Source organism: Ambystoma mexicanum, chromosome 12 (genome assembly GCF_040938575.1).
Source record: "Ambystoma mexicanum isolate Mex_15411 chromosome 12, UKY_AmexF1_1, whole genome shotgun sequence".
NCBI lineage: Eukaryota > Metazoa > Chordata > Amphibia > Caudata > Ambystomatidae > Ambystoma > Ambystoma mexicanum.
Genome location: NC_090936.1, coordinates 495,516,436 through 495,540,585, shown reverse-complemented (window position 1 = coordinate 495,540,585; position 24,150 = coordinate 495,516,436). Strand labels below are relative to the sequence as shown.

At 46.9% G+C, this 24,150-nt stretch overlaps 1 protein-coding gene across 1 annotated transcript in view; it reads left to right on the top strand.

Annotated features, from left to right (window-relative positions):
* The window catches only part of LOC138513701 (solute carrier family 23 member 1-like), a 520,832-nt gene that overhangs the window by 313,719 nt on the left and 182,963 nt on the right, over positions 1-24,150 (top strand). The window contains exon 6 of the mRNA XM_069628778.1: positions 13,776-13,896. Within this exon, the coding sequence (XP_069484879.1) occupies positions 13,776-13,896 (121 nt within the window). The remainder of the gene's footprint in view (positions 1-13,775; positions 13,897-24,150) is intronic.

Here is a 24,150-nt window from a genome sequence, read left to right as displayed (position 1 = left end):
CTCCTCCCCCTCATGCCCGCACTGGTTCTGGGTGACCAAGCCGGCTTTATTCCCGGACGCAGTACGACATATGGCATTCGCCGACTGTTCGGAGTCATCGCTGCACTCGACCCATCACAGCAGGCCATTGCAGTATTACTAGATGCCGAAAAGGCTTTCGACTCTGTCGAATGGCCATACCTCTTCGCTACACTCACACAAATGGGTCTAGGGAAAACCTTTATCAGGATGGTCTCACTATTGTACAATGACCCCCGCTCCTACATTACCCTCGGCTCTACCAAATCTCCCGGTGTTAAACTGGAAAGGGGAACCAGGCAGGGATGCCCCCTGTCGGCCCTCATATTTGCCTTAATTATGGAACCACTCTCCTCCAGGCTAAGGATGCACCGAATCGAGAGAGGCCTCGCCCTAGGCCCACACAGACTGATCGTCTCCCTTTACGCGGACGACGTAATGCTGTTGATCAAAGATCCCCAAACAAATCTCAACCCAATCATGCGTGAGGTGATCCGATTCAGTGGCTTCTCTGGTCTCAAAATAAATCACTCTAAATCAGTAATATTCCCGCTAACAACAACCACCCATCAGTTCCGAGAAGACCATGGATTTAGTTGGGAAAACACAGGGGTTCGCTACCTCGGCATTCTCTTGTCACTTAATCATGATGAGATATTTAAAGATAACTATGGCCAAGCACTCCAATCCCTCCGTGAGCGTATCCAGAGATGGAAGGCGCTTCCCCTAACACTATGGGGGAGGGTTTCACTGACTAAAATGATGATTCTCCCCAGACTTCTCTATTTGTTTACGAATATACCCCTATTACTCCCACGCTCATTCCTGCAGAAAATTAGAAGCCTCATTTTGGAACTAATCTGGGCGGGTAAACCGGCGAGAGTCGTCTACACAACTCTGACATTACCGGTGTCACACGGCGGCCTTGCACTTCCGGACATTGAAAAATACTACTGGGCCGCTCAGGCTCAATTTCTCAGCCATTGGTATGCTTCTGAGTATGTCCGTCCACATGTGCAGGTTGAACGCGCCCTGGCCTCCCCAGACTTCTTAACAGCTGTGATCTTCAGCAATCTTTCGGTGCCATATGGCACGCTGAACACAGTCCTATCCTCATACGCCGTCTGGAGGAGAATCGCCCGTAATCACGGAATACAGATAAGATATTCCCCGCTACTACCCGCCAAGTTTATCCCCGGTATTCCCCTAACCAACGAAAAAGTTTTTCTGATCTGGCTGAATAAAACGAACATACATTCCATGGGTGACCTGTTCCCAGACGGCGTATTCATCACCCCACAACAGCTCAGGGAGAGAGGCGGCACCACCTCACTTGACATTTTCCTTTACTTCAGATTGCGTCATACCCTGCAGGCCCGCTTTCCAACATTCCCCAAACAACCACCAACGTGGACCCTGTTGCACAATGCGATCCAGGCCAAGGGAGAGGGAAGATTAGTGTCCATAATTTACAAATCATTGCTTGCTGACTCAACTGTCACCGCCGCTAAGGCAAGGCGCAGATGGGAAACGGCCCTTCACACCACAATACCCGAAGACGATTGGACCTACATCCTTCGGCAAACTCAAAAAGTAGCGCTAAACACTCGCTATAAACAGACCCACTTTAACTTTGTGCATCAAACATACTATACTCCCCAAAAGAAACGACATCACCACCCCGAGGCCTCTGACCATTGCGAAAGATGTGGCACCTCCTCCGCCGACTTCGTCCACCTCGCATGGCACTGTCCGGGCATAGCCCGATTCTGGTCCTCAGTTCTACAGCATACGAGCGACATAATGGGTGAGGTGCTAGCCACTGATCCAGTAGTCGCGCTCTTGGGTATGCCAAGACACCTGCAAACCCCGGTCCGGAAATTGGCCTCCCTGCTCTTAGTGCTCGCCCGTAGAAGGATAGCCCTGGCATGGGGACGTGGCCCTCTTCCCTTGCTCACCGCATGGAAGGAAGATATCCTTTATTGTCAGGACATGGACACTGAATTCACGCGAACCCTTCCCCTACATGCGCGACCACCCGACATTTGGGGTCCCTATATTCAATATCTACTCACTACCACCGAGGCTACACATTCCCAATCGCAGACTCAGCAATCATAACCCAGATAAAGTTCCAGGTCCCACTATTCATGCGAACACCCGTAGAGCGGATTATTGGATAGAGTAGTTTGTCCGATGAACATGCGATTTGCACTAACCGATATGTTTTGTATGTGCTATGAACGTAACGTTTGGCTTTTTCTTTTTTCTCTCTTATGTTAAGTTAACCTGTTATTACAGGTGGTTCGTTGTATGTTTATGTTAAAATCTAAAATAAATTTAAAAAAAAAAAATAAATAAAAAAAATAACGTTCCCCGTACCGCAAAAGAAATGGCCGTACCTGTGGAAAGCGTGGACGGAAGTCCGCCTACATCAGGACCCATTAAGGATCAAACCTTGCCCTTGTTGATGGTGGTTGCTTCACATCAAGAGAATATAGAGTTCGACATAATCAAAACAACCCATTACCCAATCATCTTAGGGCTGCCCTGGCTAAGACACCATAATCCCTGTATTAACTGGGCAGTAGGCACAATTTTCTTGGGTTCTGAACGATGTGTACAACATCACCAATTGGTAAACTCCTCCAAGGTAGAGCAAATGCCAGATCCCGGGGTCTCGACTACTGTAGTCAACAAGGTCTCTTCCTTGCCTCCTGAATACGAACGTTTTCGTCCCGTATTTTCTCACCCAGAGTTTTCAGAACTCCCACCTCACAGAAGAGATGATTGTGCCATAGACTTGGTACCAGACACCCCCCTTCCTTTTGGCAGGTTGTATATTCTGTCGGCAAGAGAGAAAGAAGTTTTAAAGGAGTACTTACACACCCATCTCAAGAACGGATTGATTACAGAATCCACATCCCCGGCAGCCGCTTCGCTTTTTTTCATTCCGAAAAAAGACACATCGGAACTTCGCCCTTGCATAGACTTCAGAGGGTTGAACAAAATAACCATCCCGGACAAGTATCCAATGCCTCTTATTCCTGACATACTAGAAGCAGTACAAGGGGCCACATTTTACACCAAATTAGACCTAAGGGGAGCGTATCACCTGATTCGCATCAAAGCTGGCGACGAGTGGAAAAAGGCATTCAGAACGCCCTTTGGTCATTTCCAGTATAAAGTCATGCCCTTTTGACTTAGGGACGCTCCAGCAGTTTTTCAAAGATTTATGGACCACATCTTTTCAGACATTAGTCTTCATTACGTTATAGTTTACTTAAATGACATTTTAATTTTTTCTCCCTCTTTGAAAGAACATCAGTCCCAAGTGAAGGAGGTTTTACACTGATTGCAGGAAAACCATTTGTATTGCAAATTAGAGAAATGTGCGTTTCACAAGACAACCATAGCATTTCTGGGTTATATTCTCTCCCAAGAAGGGATTGCTATGGATCCTGCAAAAGTTTCCGCAATCACGGAATGGCCTCCTCCTAGTTCTATTAAAGAGATACAAAGATTTCTAGGTTTTGCCAATTTTTACAGGCATTTCATTCCACACTTCTCTTCTTATACTAAACCCATCACTCAATTGCTAAAAAAAGACACCCCATATCTTTGGAACTCCGAGAGACAGAAAGCATTTGACCACCTGAAGATCCTCTTTACCCAGGCTCTGATACTTAAAAGTCCCAGATCAACAGCGTCCTTTTATTGTGGAATCGGATGCTTCGAAACATGCCCTTGGAGCGGTTCTACTTCAATCGGACAGTCATAACATCGAAAGACCTGCAGCCTTCTTATCCAAGACCCTCTCACCGGCAGAGATCAACTATACAGTCTTAGAAAAAGAACTTCTAGCCATTAAGCGGGCCTTTGAAGAATGGCGACATCTCCTTTTGGGAGCACGATACCCTACCGAAGTAAGAACTGATCACCACAACCTCCGTTCTCTCCAGTATGTACAAACCTGCAACAGCCGACAGGCACGATGGGCGCATTTTTTCTCGCCCTACCAAATCAAATTTTCCTTCATCCCGGGAAATACCAATCTCCGGGCCGACGCTTTATCCCGAAAAGATCCTGCGGAGAAGATCCCCTTCCGAGCAGAACCTATGTTTCCAAAGGCAGTTTTTGTTCCTGTAGTCCATCACTTCTTGCAGACACTGGAGGACAAGACTAAGGAACTGCTGACAGCAGAACCAGAAAATGGTCTCATTAGGGGATTGACAAGCAGCAGAGGACTCCTATTCAAAGGGGAACAAGTGTACGTCCCGGATACAACTCTCCAAAAAGAAGTATTGAGACTTTGTCACGATTCACTGGCAGCTGGTCACCGAGGAATCTTCAACACTCTCGAGTTGGTTCAGAGGCATTTTTGGTGGCCCTCAGTCCGTACTGATGTCCGGGATTATATCGCGTCATGCACGATATGTCTTCAGACTAAATCTCCCCGGAGACCACCTATGGGAAAACTGGTCACGACCCCTATTCCGGAGAGACCATGGCAAATAATTACAACAGATTTCATTGTGGATCTACCGAGATCGGAAGATTGTACCGCTATCATGGTAACCATAGATACATTGACCAAAATGGCTCATTTTATACCTTTGCCGGCAGTTCCTTCAGCAGCCCAGATGGCTCACATATTTTTGGAATGCATTTTCGCTTTACATGGCCTTCCGGATACCATCATTTCGGACAGGGGTCCACAGTACAGTTCCAGATATTGGAAACAACTATGCTCCCTTCTAGGGATATCCCGAGCGTTGAGTTCTGGGTTCCACCCGCAGAACAATGGTCAAACGGAACGCCTCAACCAGACGCTGGAAGGGTACCTTCGGTGTTATGTCTCCTCTGCACAGGACAATTGGAAACGTCAACTACCGTTGGCTGAATTTGCTTATAATAATGCGACTCATTCGGCTATCAAAGCAAGTCCTTTTTTTTGCACCTATGGCTTTCATCCTACAGTCTTCCCAGTTGCAACATCACCGGACGCACAATTCCCGGCTCTGGAGAGACTGGTAGACGCCATCCAACTAGGACACCGGACTGCTCGCCTGGCTCTTCAAGAAGCCCAGACGCACAGTAAAATTCAAGCAGATAAACATCGTTCTCCAACTCCACAATTCCATATTGGTGGACGGGTCTGGTTGGCGAGCAAATTTCTACCGAGAAGGCTTGTCCCGTCCAAACTGTCTCCCAGATATTTTGGACCATTTTCCATAGTGGCGAAATGGGGTCCTGTGGCCTATACCTTGCAGCTACCCAGATTTTGGAGCCGTATTCATCCGACTTTTCACGTCTCCCAATTGAAGCCAGAAGTACGGAACCGCTTTCATCTTACGGCGGTATCCGCCCCTCCGCCGGTGATGACCGATACGGGTCCCGAATACAAGGTCTCGGGTATATGTGACTCTCGGTATCATCGGGGTGTCCTTCAATACCTGGTGGACTGGAAGGGTTATTCTCCTTCTGAAAGGTCGTGGCAGCCGGCTTCGGCCATCCATGCTTCCCGATTGATTCGCTCCTTTTATCTTCTTCATCCTGGCAAGCCTGGTTTCCCTTCTTTGGGGAGGGGGTATACTGTTGCACCCAGATTTCGGCATCCTACTCTCTGGCATCGTTGGCGGCTACAGCAGCGGATGCGATTTCGTACCACCAACAGGGAGCCCCCAGCTCAGAGGAGCGGTCTAGTGGTTCGTGAGAAGGACGAGACCGAGACTCCTCCCTCTACTCCGGAAGTACGATATGAACGAGAGTTGCCAGGAGTACTATGCGTTGCTACGATTCATCACAGCTCCGCTCCGTGAGTTACTGAAACTCCGATACACGCCTCTCATGGAGTAGATTTGGGGAAGCCTTTCTTCACTTTACTTTGCTTACATTTCCTAGAGGACTTTCCTCTATATACCCCTATTCAGTCCGACCCAGCCGCTCCATCCGGCTCAGTCTTGCGGACGAAATACTCAGTGGTCTTCTCACCCTTCGGTCGATCCCGTCTCGACACTACCCCCGAACTCCCAAGACTCAACACACAATCTCTGCATCCTGGTCTACCCAACAGGTAGGGATCTAAACATTCAGGCTTTGTCCCCCTTCACTTCTCTTCTCACAAAATCTTATGCAAACACTTCCCTTCTGTTTTTTCTTTACCCAATAGCAGACCGGACCGCATCATCAGCCATCAGAGACTCTCCATAACATTCCTTGGGATTCCCCCACAGGTACATCTCACTCATTTCAACCTTGAGTACCATAAGGCGAAGGGTGTTATTACTATTTAATTCTATCTATCCTATTCCCACAGAAGAGTCTCACCTTAGCCAATTCATCGCCACTCCATCTGGTTAAACATTCTACTTCAGCCGTGAGGGAATTACGCGAACCACCTACAGGACTACACCCACACCAGGTTTTTGTTCCTCTAAGAGGGTTTCCCGGAGAACCCCTCTTTTTGATACCTGTGTTGGAAGGTTCACGAAGGGGTCCCCGGTAAACTTTCACTCCTTCAGGATAGACCGAAGACAAGGTAGGACTTTTCCATTGTTGCTTGCAAAGTGCTTCTGATTTGTATCGGCAGTTATTACACAATGTACTTTGCCAATGATGCCCTAAAGGCACTCGCCTGTGTGTCCCTCCACTTCATTTTGGTTCCTTTTGAACTTAAGCAAGGAGGTGGCAGGGCTTAAGTTCCACCCCAAGCAGCCATCTTCAGATTATGAGCCCTAATAGTGACTGTTACAATGATGAGGTGGGTGGGCACATGTGAATCTCAGAAAGATACCAATGCTGGAGAAATACAGTTACAGGTAAGTAACAAAGACTTCTCCAGCATTGGATCTTTCATAGATTTACATGCTTGAATAGAATACAAAACAGTGGGCCTATGCCACCTACTTTAGGTCAACAATAGTACCTCAGCATACATAGGTCAACAATAGTACCTCAGAGAGTACCCTGAACACATTATGCGTGCTTGAAACATGAAGGGAAGGAGGGAAAGAACAATGGCTGCTCCTACCTCATGCAAACCGGTGTCGCAGAACTGCTTGTCGGAATGCGGACTCCCTTCCAGCTTCTTCATCCAGACAATAGTGCTTGGCAAACATATGGAGCGTGCTCCATGTAGCCGCTTTGCATATGTCCTTCATGGCCAGTCCCGCCTGGAAAGCTTCAGTAGCTGCCCTGCCTCTGGTTGAATGGGCAGTAGCTAGACTGGTAAGTGGGGCGCCCTTGATTTTGTGGCAGTGTGTAACGCAATTCACCACTCACTGGGCAAGGCCCAGTTAGGAGATGCTTTGGCCCTGCAAATTAAGTGAACATTCTTGGAGACTCGCAACCGATCTAGGTAGTGCAGGGCGTGTTCAGCGCTGGAGGAATGATTGCCAAAAAGAATTGGCAGTACGATGCTGACAGAGTCCTGTCAGACAACACCTTGGGGAGAAACTTTGGGTGCGGCATGAGGACTACTCAGTCCTTTAGAAAGACTGTAAATGGAAGATCTGTGTAAACAACTTGCAGTTTGCGGATTCATCTTGCTGACATGATTGCCACTAGGTAGTGGACTTTCCATGACAAGAAGTTTAGATTGCATTTGTGAATGGGCTCGTATGGAGGAGCCATTAATGCTATTAAAACTGTGTTGACAACTCCAGCTCGGAGTAGGTGCTCGCACCGGTGGGAAGGTCTTCAGCAAACCCTTCATGAACATTTTTACTGCTAAATCGAGATAAGGGATGTAGCTCCAGGACCTCTGAAGTAAGATGCGATGGCCCGAAAAATGAACCTTGATAAAAACTTGTGACTGGCCCGTTTTAGCCCAGTGGAGCAGGTAAGGTAGTAAATGGCTTACTGTGACTGACAGCCGGTTAAGTTGTTGTGCCCCACACCAGGTTGTAAACCGTATCCATTGCTTTGCATATGTGTATCGTTGGAAGGTGCCATGGTGGCTCATAAGATATCCCAACATTCGTTTGGCAATGTTAGTTTGGTGTGTTTTTCATTGCTCAGCAACCAAGCCCAGAGAGAGCAACGCTGGGTCGTGGTGAAGAATTTCCCCATTCTGTTGCCTCAGCAGTGCTTGGTACGCTTTGAGACGGTTGGGCGTGGCATGCATCATCTGTAGGAGTTGTATACCATTCTTGCCAGGCCTATTCCTGCAGTATTAAAATCATTCTGCAGGGTTGTTCTCTCACCCATCTCAGCACCCTGGCTAGCAGGGGTATCGGCAGGAAGGCCTATAGGAACTCGCTTGTCCATGTCAGAAAGAAAGCATTCCCCAGTGAATCCCCTTCCGGACACCTGGATGCGAAGAGAGGGCATTTGTTGTGCCTGGTTGTAAAGAGATCTATGTTTGGTGACCCCATCTTTAAAGATTCATTCAACCTCGGCCCAATTAAGCTCCCATTCGTGGGACCAGGAGAATTTCCTGCAAGAATGTTGTCCTTTCCTGGAAGCTGTTCTGCTTTGACCTGAATGTTTTGGGCAAGGGCCCATTTCCAGAGTTTCTGCGCCGTTGCAGACAGCAGTGCCGACATCGTGCTGCCTTCGTTGTTGGTGTAATGCATTGAGGTTTTGTTGTTCACCTGTTTGGTGACCACCTATCGCACGAGGACCGGTTTAAGGACTTTAGCGCCCATCAAATTGCTCTGAGTTCTAGGACATTGATGTGCAGGTCTGACTCTTGTGTGGACCATGTTCCCTTTGCTTACAAGTCTCTGAGATGGACTCCCCATCCTGATTGGGACTCATTTGTCCTGAGAAGAAGTGTGGAAGTAGGGGCCTGGAAAGGCATGCCTTGTTCAAGGTTTTTCTCAGCAGGCCACCAGTGTAGGGCTTGGTGGAAAGGACATGACAAGTGCACTCTGTTCTCCCATGAACCCAATGCTTGGATCCATTGTCGATCTAGTTCTTCCTGGATAGGTCTCTTTCTCAACCTGAAATTTAGAACTAGTAATATAGATAACATCATGCCCAGCAGGGATTTGTAGTGACGCACCATTGTCGTGCATGCCTTTTAAGAACCAGTTCACCAGCTGAGAGATTGATCTTCTTTGGTTGGAGGGCAGTCCCACTCGGGTGCTAGTTCTGCTCCCATAACGCCCGGAGCACCCTCTTCTGCTTCCAGAAAGAGGGCTTTCTGCTCCGACCTGACGACTAAATTTTCATTTTTGATTGAGAACTCTAGATTGGTGATGGCCTCCATTGATTATTTGACCATCTGTACTCTTGATTTTGTTTTGATGAGCCAATCAACGTGGTATGGAAAGACTTCCACACCTGCTCTTCTTGGCTACACTGCCATTGGTGCAAGACATTTGGTGAAGACCCTCAGGGCTGACGTTAGGCCGAAGGGAAGTACCCGGAATTGATCATGTTTGTCTCCCGCTGTAGACCTCAGGTAGCACCTGTGCGCTGGATGTATGGGTATGTAAAGACACGCATACTCTAGGTCAATTGTAGCTAGAACATCACCCTGCTGGATCCAAGGTAGGACCTGTTGGAGTGTGGCCATTTTGAACCTTAAGTGCTTCACATACTTGCTTAAGGCACATAGGTCTAGAATCGGGCACCATTGTCAGTTTCTTTTTCTTTACTAGAAAAAAGCATGAATAGAATCCTTTCCCTCTTTGAGAGGAACAGCCTCTACAGCTGCTTTTTATAGCAGTTTGTCTACTTTTAGGTTCAGATAAGCCATGTAATGTGCGTTGTGTAAAGCTGGGGGCTGTGTGAGGAACTCAATGGCTTGTCCTTTATTATTTGAAGCACCCACTTGTCTGACATGATCTTTTGCCACTGATACAGATGGTGGCTGATCCTCCCTCCCACCAGGGTGCAATGTGAAAGTTGATGGTACTTCCCGTTAACTTTGTTTGGAAAAATGGGCTCTTGTCTGGCCTGTTCTACGCCTGCCTCTCTGTTATGTATCTGGAGGAGGGCTGCTGGTACCTAGTGGATGACTGATTTCTGCTTGGTACAGTCTGTTGTAGGAACGAAATGTCCTTGATCTGCCACGAAAAGAGCAAACTAGTGGCCCTATCATTATCAGTGTCTGTCTAGATTCCCTTCAGGTGATCGTCAACTTTTTAGTAAAAGAGTTCTTGGCCATCGAAGGGCACATGGAGGATTTGCACCAATACTTCAGGCCTGAAGTTAGTCACCTTCATCCATGCTTGTCGTCTGAGGACGCTCCATGAACCATCTACCTTAACCCAGACTCTGCTGCATCGGCCGCTGAATCAATAATGTGGTCCCATGTTGCTTCTCCGTCTGACGATGGCGTGTGCCTCTTCCTGAAATTCGTCTGGAGGGTGTTCCATTAACTTGGACATCCTGTGCCACAATTCTCTGACATATCTCGCTTTCATAGCGAAGGCATTGGCTGTTCTAATTGACAAAGATGCTGAAGCTGAAAACTTTCTGCCTATAGCTTCAAGTTTTCTGTCTTCCTTGCCAGGTTGGAGCTGTTGGTGGTGAAGCAGGATTGGTAAGTTTCTTCCTGGCAGCCACAGCGATAACTGAATCAGGTTTCAGGTGTCCCTGCAAGTCCAACAGTGCATCTTCTACGGCCTTGTACTCCATTTCAGACCTAGCCGCTGTGAAAGGAGTAGATAGGCTAGTCAGTTAGCGACAGCAATGAAGGCACCCCAATGGACCGTGGCAGGGAAATGCTTGTTTGTCTTTGCGTAGGTGAATCGCTTGTCTGTCTCTTGGCTGGGGAGATGCTTCTCTGCCTGCTGAGTGAGTACTGTTGATCTACTGTTATCGCCAGTGGTGGCGGTAAGCACACCCTTTGCCTCCTCTGGAATTCATTCAAAATATTGTTAAGGGACTGCATCCCTGAGCATTGAAAAGGATCTGAAGTATCTTCCGAGGGTGACTGCCATGCAGGGTCGTCTTCCAGGTCAGAAAATTTCTCTTGCAGGATTGTCAGGAAGTTGAACCATTTCCTTGCTGGGGACAGGTTAACATTGGAAACGGACACCTGTGGCACTGGCAGCATGTGTTTTTCACTGTTTCATGGACGGGGGAGCCTGTGATGTTACTACCATTTTTCCCGCGGACGGTGGAGCGGTCGTGGACGAATGGCCAATAGTTTTTCCCATCGACAATGCATTTCCCGTTGACTGTTTACCAACCGTCTGTGTTGTAATCATGGGCCAGGGCTCCCTGGAACTAGTCGTGAACGAGGGGCCTTTAGAAGTAGTCGTGGATGAGAAATTTGTGGACAAGGGTTTTCACGTCAACAATGAATAAGCCATGGACGGGCATCTTCCCGCCCACCAGGACGATTTCATAGACAAGACCACTTGTGTTTCCGTGATGGATCCTTCGTGGACGAGACACTAGGCAACACCGATTTAGCTGTAGACTATTGAGCCGTGGATGGTGACCTGCCAATCGTAGAGGACCTCGTGGATGATTTGTCTGTGGATGGAACCTTGGTAATAGTCATAGATGAGAGAGCCTAACCTGCCGTGTTTTATGCCTATTCACCAGAAATTTAGTTTTTTCGATGTCAGTCATTTCCAGAAGGCATCCTTAACTCCTTTTCGCTCTTTTTCTTCATTTTTGAAGGTGGTGCTTTCCCCCTTTAAACTGATAAAGATCTCCTCTTGGAAGGCTTCTTCTTGTTGGTCCTGTGGGAATTAACAGGAGCTGTTCTGACAGATTCACCATCAGATGAATGGCAACTACTCTCTAGATGGAGTCTCCTGTGCCTGTCCTGTAGCGTCTGCTGTGTGAAGTTCTGATAAATATGACATCTTTGGATGTCATAAGGGTAAAAAAGCACATGCACTCCTGGTGAGGGTCTCTTATAAAGATAATCTTTTTGTAACACGTCGGACAGCCCCTGAAACGTAAGTTTTCCCTTTGGCAGGGCCTTCATTGCCCAAATCTACCATGGCCATGAGGGGCCAGGTGCAGGATCTTCCCTGTACGATTAGAAGAGGAAAACAAAGGTTTCCTGAACTGCAAAACAGTTGTGTGTAGAGCAGAAGAAACTCTGTTAGTGAAATAATTATTTGGAAAATATTTGAAAATAATGATTAATAAAATCAAAGCTCAGGAGAGCTGAGGTGGGTTCCCCAGTGAAGATGGCTGCCTGGGGTGGAGCTTAAGCCCTGCCACCTCCTTTTTTAGGGTCAAAAGGGACAAGTGAGTGCCTTTCGGGCATTATTGTCAATGTACGTTGTTCTTTCCTATGGAAAGTCTTTCAAATTACTGAGGATTCCCGGTCTGACGATGGGGGGGCGGAATATTCAAGCATGTGAATCTAGGAAGGATCCATTGCTGGAGAAGTGGCTGGTTCCAACTTTTGTGCCAGTGCAGGATTAGGTGAATTTAAGCTTTATTCATCTTTGAGCACTGCAGAATCAGTCATTCCATCTGGTTTACCTTAAAATGTGTCTTGTGTATGGAGAATATGTTCTAATTGTGTTAGTAACCTGTTATGAAGTGGAGCGAGTCTAGAGCAGAGGTCTGCAACGTTGGGCTATCCAGATGTTGTAGACAATGACTCCATGATCTCTCACTATAGACTATGCTGGCTAGGGCTGAAGAAGGTTGTAGCCAAACATCTTGAAAGCAAAAGGCTGCAGACCCCTGGTCTAGGAGGCATACAATATGATAAGATAGGTTCTTTATAAATTGCTTAATAACCTAGAGGTTTCCAAGCGCAGACCCGGGATCGAACCTGTGTTGGTCTGTGTCGTCTTGCTTCCAAGGTGAGCACTTAGCCCCCGAGCTATCCAGCTGAAACGAGAAGCTCCTTGGTAACACGCCACAACCATGAGGGAAAGCATACAGAGTGTGTTATAGTCATGAACCCAGGACAATTAACTAATTGGGAGGGGACTGGGCTGCGGGTTGTTACATGAAATGTATTGGGTAAGAGCAGAGCATACAAAAGGCAGTGAAGTGGTTTGCCAGGGAAATGGGAGTGTTCTACACCTAAAGTGGGCAAAGTGTCATGCAGGATGCCGTTTATCAGCAAGAACCATTTAGTGATCCGACAAGTGTAATGTGGAAGGAAGTACCCTTATTTTTTGTGCGTTGTAGATCTAGTTTGTTCTTGTACAACAACTTTTAGGAAACATTTTTGTGAATCTAAATATTGTATATAGTCCTCTTCATAGGCTCTTTCTATGTATTAGTAGAAACGAGTCATGACATGTTTGTTTTTGTGAACTTGTTAATTACATTGTTGAAGAAATAGATCTGATTGATTAAAAACAGCAGGCCACAACGATGGTTGCCCTAGATTCAACACATAATGCTTGAGTTCAACCTCTTGCATTCACAAATTAAACATATACCAATTAACATGTCTTAAAAGCCAACTGCCCATAAAACATAACTATGCATAAAACTAAGAGGTTAAGAATGATGTATCCCACTGCTTCATAGAAATCAAGTGCTCTGTAGCCTTCTAATGAGTCATTGAGGTGAAAGTTGATGTCGCCATGCCAACCTTATTCAGAAATCCAATCTCTATAGGTGAAAGTTCTTGCTCCATACCTCAAATGCCAGTTCAAAGAGCAATTAAGGGACTGTTGACAAAAACCCTGTATGCATGGTATGATAATTTGCAACAAGTTGTCGCATGACCTCTGCCATGCAGTCCTGATAATGAAGCGGCATTGTTCTAGTAGCCATTGACTTGTGACCTCGAGTCCTAGGATCCGGGCTGTGGGTCAGTGTATTTATTCCACCTGTTTGATTGTTTCTTTTCTGTGTTTTAGGACTACTTTTCTGATCATCTTGTTCTCTCAGTATCTACGAAATGTGCCTGTGCCAATTCCAACATACAGCAAAGCTAATAGGTGGCACATCTTGAGGGTCAACATCTTTCAGATTTTCCCGGTGAGTGACTGACCTAGTTTTGCATGAACTCTTGTTCTGAAAAGCTGCAATGCTTGGGCGATAATACTGTCCTGATCATGGCGCCATTTTACTATTACAGTGTCAGTTTTTTTTTTTAGCAAGTTCTACAATGATCATAGTTCAAAAATGGTAAAACTATTAATGAGTTCCTTTGGTAGGCCCAGGGCTAAAGATGAGGAACCTATGTTTTATGTTCTCAAGCACACTTAGAAAATATAGAGGTAATTGCTCTGAAGCAAAAAGCATATTTGGGTTTTGGCATATATATATTTCTGAGGCTTCTGGAAACTGCTTAGATCACATACTGTGCATAGGCCGACATCTAGTGGAAGCTGCAGAGAATTAGTTTGTTTTTCGAAACTCAAAAATGGGCGTCGACACAGGGCGTGCCAGTAATACTATCCCTAGTGTGACATCCACTGTACCCATGATCCCTCACGCGTCTATGACCCTTAGATTGTTTTTTTCCGCCATACTGGTCGGAAGCATTCCGCGAAGTTCCCTGACCTTAGCCATACTTTTGCTAAAATATTTTCCCATTTCTCCACCCCAACGTCGAGTCACCGAACATTCACACTCGACGCCGGCCCGGAGAAAGAATCAACCGGCGAGAGCTGCACGACGGATTTTGGCCTCGGAAGACCTCTGGCCTTGGCCCTGCAAGTAGGAAGAGTTGGGGGTGGACATACTCTACACTCTTTTGGTATATATGTACATTCTTATATATTCCTTTACTTATTAGCCCGCTGCCACAAGGTGTGTCTGGAGGTTACCCCTTTCCAATTTTGCCCCAAGTGCAACCGAAAGTACCCTTGGGTTGACAGACACGCCACATGCAATCTCTGCATACCGAGGGACCACCATGAGGCTAACTGCAGAGCGTGTAGTAGGTTCAAACCGAAAACACTCAAGGACCGTTAGATCAAGCGTTGGGCCCATCACGCCAGGCGTCAAGAGGCCATGGCAGCGGAGGGCGCCTTCAGCGATGGCAGCGAGGCCGTGCTTTCGGACGGCGAGGGCAACGTGGCGTCAATTGACAGCCAAGCGCAAGTCCCCGACCTCGGAAGGTAGTCCAGCAGGGCGGCTATGGGGGAAGGCCCCCGGCAACACAAGCGCTACCCACAGCACTTCCACAAAACACATGAAGTCCAACCGAGACTCGACGCGCACGTCAAGTACTCGGAAAGAGACACATAGAGAACGGTCCGAATCGGTGTGCTCTGGGCATTCTCGATCTAGATCGCCGCATGACTCCAGGCAACCATCCACTGTTGCCAAGAGTGTCTCGCTCCCCAAGGTAACGGAGGTTCAATCGTCGGAAGACGAAGCCGACCTCTATCCCCAGACCGCACTCCAGGAGTCAGCGTCAACAGGCTGCGCAACGGCTGTTCCCGAGTCCCAATCTCCACACTCCAGAGATAGGGACACTACCCCCGAACCTCGGCGGCAGGTGTCGAAAGGATCCGAAGGGGCGAAAAAACAGAGTAAACACTCTTCCACCCACGGGGAAGGGGAAAAACAACAGAGGAAGCAGTCTCAGCCTCCTTCCACACCTCAAAAACATTCTACTCCACATAAACAGATGGCCAAATCTCAGTCTTCTGTTATCCCAAAGACCCCTGTTCAAACCAGCAGGTCTAGTCAAGATAAAACAGGGAAATGCCTCCAAGAAAGAATCATTCCCAGTTCAAGAGAATAGTCTAGTGATGACATAGACAGAGTCATGTCAAGGATGTCATCATTGGCAGATTTCTACGCCAAAAACCCTGAACACTTTCTCTCTTTTACCTCCCGACGGGTCAACTCCCTCAGGCTCTAAGGATCCTATACCCCAAGTAAGAAATCCCGGGTTGAAGCTCCTACTTCAGACCCCTTCAGTATACAGCCCTATTCTCAATATCAGGGAGATCCATCCTTTTGTGAGGATCCAGATTTGGGCATGTTGGAAGAACAAACTGGGACGGGCTACTATGGGGATGACGAGGACCAAGAGGAGGAGGAGGAGGAGGACAACCCAGAAACCTACAGGCTAGATTTCCTGGTAGATAAAGAACCCCCGGTTACCGACTCCCCTGTCGACAACCAGCCTCTCTTGAATGAAGTGCTGTCCAGAGCGGCAGAACACTTCCAAATTGACACTCAGGATGCTCAGGAAGAGAGGGACTTTGCGGAGGAGTTAGTGGGAGAAAGGAGACCTGTTGCCCAGGCCATGCCTATCCTTAAGTCAATACAAAGAAGGATAGACCCTTCCCTTGTTAATCCCAATCTTACTAGTGCGGTAAACCCCAGAGTTGAGAAGCTTTTCAGGGCAGCCCAAACAGACCCACTGTACATAAGAGGGCATCTGAAACCGGACTCCCTGGTAGTTACAAACACCCGTAAGAGGGCGGGAACACCCTTGTCATCGTTGGACGCTCCTCCCGACAAGGAGAGCAAGAAGATTTATGGCTTGGGCAGGAAAGTAGCCTCCACTTCCGCCGAACAGGCAAGGATTGCCAACTCCACCACCCTGGTGGCGAGTTAGAACTGCCACCAGTGGGAAGAAGTCGCGGCACTCATAGATTCCGCCCCAGAACCCTTAAAAAGCCAATTGGCACGAGTTTCGGTGGAAGGAAGAGCCGTGTCTGGTTGCATATTAAAAGCAACCTTTGATGCCGCGGATAATGCCGGCAGATTGATAGCAGAAGGTACTGTTATCAAAAGGCATGCTTGGTTGCGACAGTCTGGGTTCAAAGCCGAAACCCAAGCATCATTGATAGATAAACCGGTGGAGCCGGATCTATTGTTTGGAAAGGCGGTCGAGGACACGCTGAAAAATGCCAAGGACGAGTATGAGACACTCAAATCCCTAGGCCAACTAACCAATAAATCCCCAAACCAGAGAGGGAATGGCAATTTTCGTCGCCCACGCGGACAAAATTCCCAGAGTGGGTCCAACTATTCCCAGGGGCAGGGTACACAATGGAACAACAGCCAGCAGTCTACCCAGGGTTATGGCAGGGGTAATAAGAGAGAACGTGGTAAAGGTAGAGGCAGCCCCAGTAGAGGCAGCGGCACGCCTCCACCAAAACAGTGACGCTCTGTTCAGGGTCCCTTCTCACGCATCCCCAGTAGGGGGACGCATTTCCAACTTCACCCAAGCTTGGGAAGGGATCACATCAGACAGATGGGTGCTGTCCAGTGTCCGCAGGATACTGCATAGAACTGTTAGAGCATCCTCAAAACCACCCTCCACGACAAAGAATACATTCTTTGGACCACCAGAAGATCCTCCTCGAGGAGATTGTCAATCTTCTAGCAAAGAGCGCGATAGAACTCGTCCCGGGACAACAGGTAAACAAGGGTATTTATTCAACTTACTTCCTTGTGCCAAAAAAAGATTTGACAATGCGCTCAGTATTGGACTTACGGCCTGCAAACAAGTATGACAAGCCCCAAAAGTTTCACATGAGTACTCTCCAAGAGGTAATCCCCCTCCTAAAAAAGGGGGATTACATGGCAACATTGGACATAAAAGATGCCTATTTTCATATTTCCATGTTCCCAGCGCACAGAAAGTACTTGCGCTTCAAGACAGTCGGCACTGCCAGTTGAAGGTACTGCCCTCGGGATAGCCTCGGCTCCAAGGGTATTCACCAAGGTACTGGCGGTGGTGGCAGCACACATACGCAGGGAGGCAATCCCAGTGTACCCTTACCTGGACGACTGGCTCATCACGGGGGAGACCCCAGTAATTTGCAGAACAAACATTCAAAGGACAATCGACCACCTCTTCGAATTAGGTGTCTCAAAAAACGAGAAGAAGTCAAGTCTGGTGCCAAGCACCTCCAAACACTTCCTAGGAGCTATCCTAGAAACGCAAGAGGGGTTGACCTTTCCATCAGAGGAAAGAATTCGGAATATACTGCTGCAAATTCCACAATATCAGGCCGGTCGCCAGATAACGGTACGCAAAGCAATGCGTTTGCTTGGCATGATGGGGTCATGTATTTACCTGGTCCCCCACGCGCGCCTGCGCATCCGTCCCATGCAGGAATGGTTGGAATGGTTGGCGAAACAGTGGTCTCAGGCAAGTGGTCAGTGGGATGATCTAGTGGTCGTTTCGCCAACACTGGTACAAAGCCTTCACTGGTGGACAAGAGAAAATCTGTCCAAGGGGATCCCGAGATACAGGCGGTAGTCACAACCGATGATTGCCTGACAGGGTGAGGAGCTCACCACCTCCACCACACAGCTCAGGGTCTCTGGTCTCACTCAGTGGCCAAGAATCACATCAACCTGCTAGAGCTTCTGGCAGTATTCAGAGCGCTTCAAGCGTTTCATCCCTACCTGCTGAATCTGTCAGTGCAGATCCAGACAGACAGCACTACAGCCATGTTTAACCTAAAGAAGCAAGGAGGGACTCGTTTGCCAAATCTGTCCAAGCTTGCCCAGAAAATCTGGATATGGGCACTCAGACGGAAGATCTTCCTGTCATCTCAACATGTTCCAGGGGATCTCAATTCTCTGGCTGATGCTTTGAGCAGAGATCCCCTCCCAGAGGAACACGAATGGTGTCTTCACAGAGAGAAATCGTAGAAGATATCATCTCTCAGTGGGGTTTCCCCACTATAGACCTATTCGCCACAAGCGAAAACAGACAGTGCCCAGGATTTGCATCCAGGTTCCCCCAGCCAGACTCCCAGGGGAATGCCCTGTGGATGAACTGGTCAGGGATGTTTGCGTACGCTTTTCCAACAACACCTCTCATCAGGAAGGTGGTCCACAAGATGAACAGAGAATCCATGACACTCGTCCTAGTTGCTCCCATGTGGGCGAGACAACTGTGGTTCCCACACCTACGCAGACTAGCGCTGTGCGAACCCATCAAACTCCCGGGCTGGTACAACCTACTGTCCCAGCACCAAGGTCAAACAGTGCATCCTCAACCCAACTCAATGAACCTAGCAGCATGGCTCCTGAGGTCATAGAGTTCGGACATCTCAAATTACCACAGAGATGTATGGACATCCTAAAAGAATCTAGGAAGCCAAACACGAGGCACTGCTACTTTGACAAATGGAAACGATTCGTTATCTGGTGCCAGAATAAGCAAGTCAACCCAGTTGATTGCACTCTTTCCACAATTGTCACATACATGCTCCACCTGCTGGATGCAGGACTGGTATTTAACTCACTGAAGGTACACCTGGCAGCGCTGTCAGCATACACCACATCCCATAACAAGGTGTTGTGGTGGAAGATACCAGTGGTTAAAGCTTTCATGGAAGGAGTAAAGAGACTTCACCCTCCTATTTCAAACCCACCATCAGGATGGGACCTTAACGTGGTGCTATCTAAACTCATGGGCCCCCCATTCGAACCCATGCAGTCTCAAACACCTGACTTATAAGACGGCCTTCTTAGTAGCAATAACATCTAGAAGAAGGATCAGTGAAATTCAGGCTCTGTCAGTGCAGAATCCATTCTTTACAGTCCATAAAGATAAACTGGTTTTACGTACACATCCTAGGTTCTCACCTAAGTTTATTTCTAAATTCCACGTGAACCAGTCCATCGAGCTTCCGGCTTTCTTCCAAGACCCACAAAGCTCGGCTGAGGTGAAACTACACACCCTAGATGTGCGTAGTGCGGTCCTCTACTATGTAAACAAAACCAGACCGCTAAGGAAAACAGAACAGCTGTTTGTCTCCGTAGCTACAGGCAGAGAGGGAGATCGCGTCTCTAAAGGTGCCATCTCTAAGTGGATTGTTAACTGTATCCAGCTGTGTTACTCTCTTTCTGAAAAAACTCTGCCTTTCACGCCAAGAGCTCATCTACAAAAGGCATTGGGGCCACTCTGGCTTTCATTGCAAATGTACCCCTTGACACCATTTGCAAAGCATCTACTTGGAGCTCTATTCACACTTTTACTCAGCACTACTGCATTGACACCCATTCCAAGACAGATACTCAAGTGGGACAAGCAGTTCTAAGACATGTATTTGCTCATGACCCTTCTCACAGCCCACCTCCTTCTTCTAACACTGCACGCTAATCTATGCACAGCATGTGATCTAAGCAGATTCCACAAGCCTCAGAAGGGATACATTACTCACCGTAATCGTATTTCTGATGCTTGTATCTGCTTAGATTCACATGCGACCCATCCTTCCTCCCCTCTGAGAGAAGGCGCATGGATGCTTGTAGTCTTATCTATCTGCTTGGATTATCTGCACTCACGCTACTCCTCATGCTACCTCATGTCAGAAAAAATACAATCTGAGGGTCCTAGACGCGTGAGGGATCATGGGTACAGTGGACGTCGCACTAGGGATGGTATTATTGGCACGCCCTGTGTCGACGCTTATTTTCGTGTTTCGAAAAAAACAAACTGTAATACTCTGCAGCTTCCACTAGATGTCGCCCTATGCACAGCATGTGAATATAAGCAGATACAAGCATCAGAAAAACGATTACGGTGAGTAATGTATCCCATATTCTACCAGTTAAAATTCATCCTCCTAATTTCTTCCCAGAAAGACTTGCAATACCGTCAACACAATCGAAGAAACTTGTGAGGGAAGACCAGATGGCATTCTTCTTGCATTTTCTTAGTGTACAACTGGGAGACACATTCTATTTTGTTCCATGTGTGTTTAGGAGCATGTTTGCTTTAGAATTAGCAGGATGGCTTGTTGAAGGAAAATCTGTCCAAACAATCCCATATTAAAGGGTTAGGCCACGCTGGACCTCTGTATTAAAAGAACATGGATACAAAATAAGTGTTACCTTAGCAAATGAGGTGGGAGGTGCTGATGATTTGGAACTAGACCTTCTTTATACAAACATTTGGAATTGAATTATAATATGCAAATCATGAATGGCTAGCCAGTGGTTGCTTGCAACAGGATCATGTTGTGAAATCCTTCCCACTGGGATGTAGTTGTTTTGTGATGTAGTTCTAAAAACTGGACAATAGATTTGGGTTGAAAATTTAGAGCCTGTCAAGTGGACCATAAATCTATGGTGTTATGCACCCTGTTGGCTTCAAGGTATAGTTGGGTTAGTATTCTGCACCCATCTGCTGGAAGGTTGGATTTTTGTCCGGAACGTGTCCATTGGAAGGATGAGGTAGGATGTGATATGGAGGTTTCCGGTGACAAGGTAGTTTGGGTGTAATGCTGTGCTTGTCCACAGAAAAGGCAGATTCGCAAAGGTTACATATGCAGTGTTTCTGCCCTTTCAAAGACAGTTGCAATATGATGTCCTGTGGTGTCGCACTAGGAGTAAGTGCAATAATTCTCTTTCTGCTGTTCCCTCCAAATGTTAGTCTCTATATGTTTAGGAAGATGCTTAAAATGTGGTTTCTAAAAGACAAATGGTTTTTAGACCATGTTTTCCTGGGATATTGAACTACCTCCCTATGGCTCAGCCTTACAGTGCCAAAAAGCCAGTGGTGATGGAGTGTTCTCTATAAATAACTAAAATATGTTTTAAATTATGACAGGGAGAAGTGGGCTTAACTAGGCTTCCTCTGCCTTAGCCATTGAAAGGATTATCCAAAATTAATTATTTCTGCATATTACTGGGAGGCAGTGGCTTAAGCCTTCTGCGTGCACAGCTAGTCTAACCCAATGCTAGAGTTGCATTATGATTTATGTCTTATGAGGGACTAAAGCGATATACATGTGATATCTGGCTCCTGGAGATGCGTAACCCTCCACTTAAACTTCTGCAGAAGTACATTTTCTCTAAATTTTGATCAACGATGGATGGGACAGGCATGAACCACACAAATGTCTGATCTTGCAGTTCAGATAAAGAATTGCAGAGTGAGGAGCAGAGTGAAGAGCAGTCACAGCAGTGGAGACAGTCTGTATCGTTTTGGGAGGCAGAGCGCTGGTATAACCTGTACCTATCTCGAGGAGCAGAGTGAAGAGCAATCGCAGCAGTCGGTGCAGCTGTGTGGCCAAGGTGCTGTAACTCGGTTTGAAAACGGAAGACTCTGCTACGAACTACGCCCATAAAGCACACTAATTTTTTGACCCTCTACAAAGTGATGCGGGTGAGTGGCCTCCCTGTATGTCTCCTCTGATCAGTACCCTGCTACTGGAATAGGAGCCTTGAAATCTTCCTGTGTATACTGCACCGTACACACCTTATCCTGGTGGTCATTGTGCCTGTTGTGCCCTGACCCCTTGACTCCAACCTGTCTCACCGGCTCTTTATACTCCTTATTTCCTTTTCCTACTGGTGATTGATACGCGCTAATAACGAGACAATTTACACTGTACTATGGCATCTAAGCAACCTTGTACGCGGAAACAAGGTAGGACGCAAGATGAAGCCTTATCCGTGGCACTAGCCCCTGGTTCGCCTAAGGCTAGATTCTTGCGAGAACATCGATCTCGAGAATGAAAAGAACAAATGAATACATCCCAGGGGTTGTCCAATATGGGTGAGACTCCAGTTAAGGAGGCAACGGCAATTGTCCCAAATAGTTCCCCTGAGATTCTAGAGATTGATCTTGGTACATTAAATCATGCATCCAAGGACATGGACTTGATTTCTATTCAAACTACCAGCTCAATACACATGTTATTGCCCGGTTCTATCAATCTAAATTGGGAAGACCACCTAACCAATGGGGGAAAAAGATCATGTGAACTCGGATGAGATCCCAGAGGGAGGAGTGAGAAACCGGCATAGTACTCTGAGGCCAGATGACTCATTGAAAGAACCAGGAAAAAACTCTGTTCCCTTTGTCACCTCCAACTAACTTGGTTCTCCCAGGAGATGCTAAACTCCATGAGACCCTGCAGCATCCTGATAACACCACAATTCGGGCCAAAATCCTTATTGTGGCAGGATATATTCAAATATGAAGTAGACCCAGCATTTTTTGGAGGATGTTTTCAACCGCCCCGATTCCCCAGACCTTGCTACACCAATGGCTCGGAAAGAAAATAACCAGTCAAATGATATAACTTCAGCATCTGTAGATCCTGATGATCTTGATCACCAGCACTCTTCCCTAGCTGCAAAAAGTATGCATGATAAGGCAGTTATAAAAACCACCATGGAAGGCCATAGAAGACTCAGTGACATTTATAACCAACTCCCCTGATGCCAGTTTCAACTAAAATTACTGCTGAGGGGGAAAACTCTTTTGAAAATATGGACAAAACACTGTGGTACAAAGACAGGTCACTTTTGACTCTGGGAGATCCGATTGTCACCCCATTAAGAAATCCGGAGGTGGGGAAGCAAGTTCTAGAGAAAATCACTGATATTCCTAAACTGGTGGTGAACGCAATTGGGAGAATATCAAGTCTGTCGAGATCTGTCCATTCCTCCTATTCAGATTCGGACTGTCTAGAGGTCTCCATGCATACTCCTAACACGTCCTAAAGGGGCCACCATCAGACTGGTCTTACTTCGGAAAACATTCAATCATCATGTCAAGTCTGACTGTGTCACTAAACCCCTTTGTTAAACTGTATGAATTTACTAAGCGATACCTTGAAAGACCAAGCCAGAATCTTGACTACAGCAAATACAAAATTACTCCTTCTGGAATCATTTCTGGAAATGGTTAAAGGTTGTCTTAATAGAGAGGCTCAAACCTGCTTGAAATGGCAGGAGAGTTTTATTTGATCTGGCAAGAGGGAAAATAAACGACAAAAACGTCCTAATATCGGCAATCTTGGAAAATTTGACTTTGGTGAGAAAGACACAGGACGTTTATTTTTGGTCTGTATATCCCCCATTTGCTAATCCTTTAAAAGAAATTCCTATTCAATTTGTTCAGCTGACAACTAAGACTCCGGATCTGACTCTGGTCGAAATTGGGGGTAATGCAGAAAGTTGCCTCACACATGAAATAGATCGAACATCACCAGAGACAACTGTGAGTTTGAAGATGGAGAAGGAACCTGCTATAGGCTCCAAAACCCAGAGCTATGACACCAAATATTACGTGATCTTCGAGAAATCAAGAAGTAAAGAAAGGACAAATAAAGCCAAAGGGCATCCATTGAAAAAGCCTAAGAACCAACCTAACGTGCGGAAAACTAAATCCAATGGGTCGAAAGGGTTTTTGCGCAAATTGACGACACCACCCCTTGCTAAAACAACACAAATGAGACCTTTGTTAACAAATAATCCACTGTGCACCCGAAAAGGAGGGGCGTATGGGATTTCATCTAATGACTCAGGTGAAGAAGAGGTGGTTATGGATGAAGAAATGCT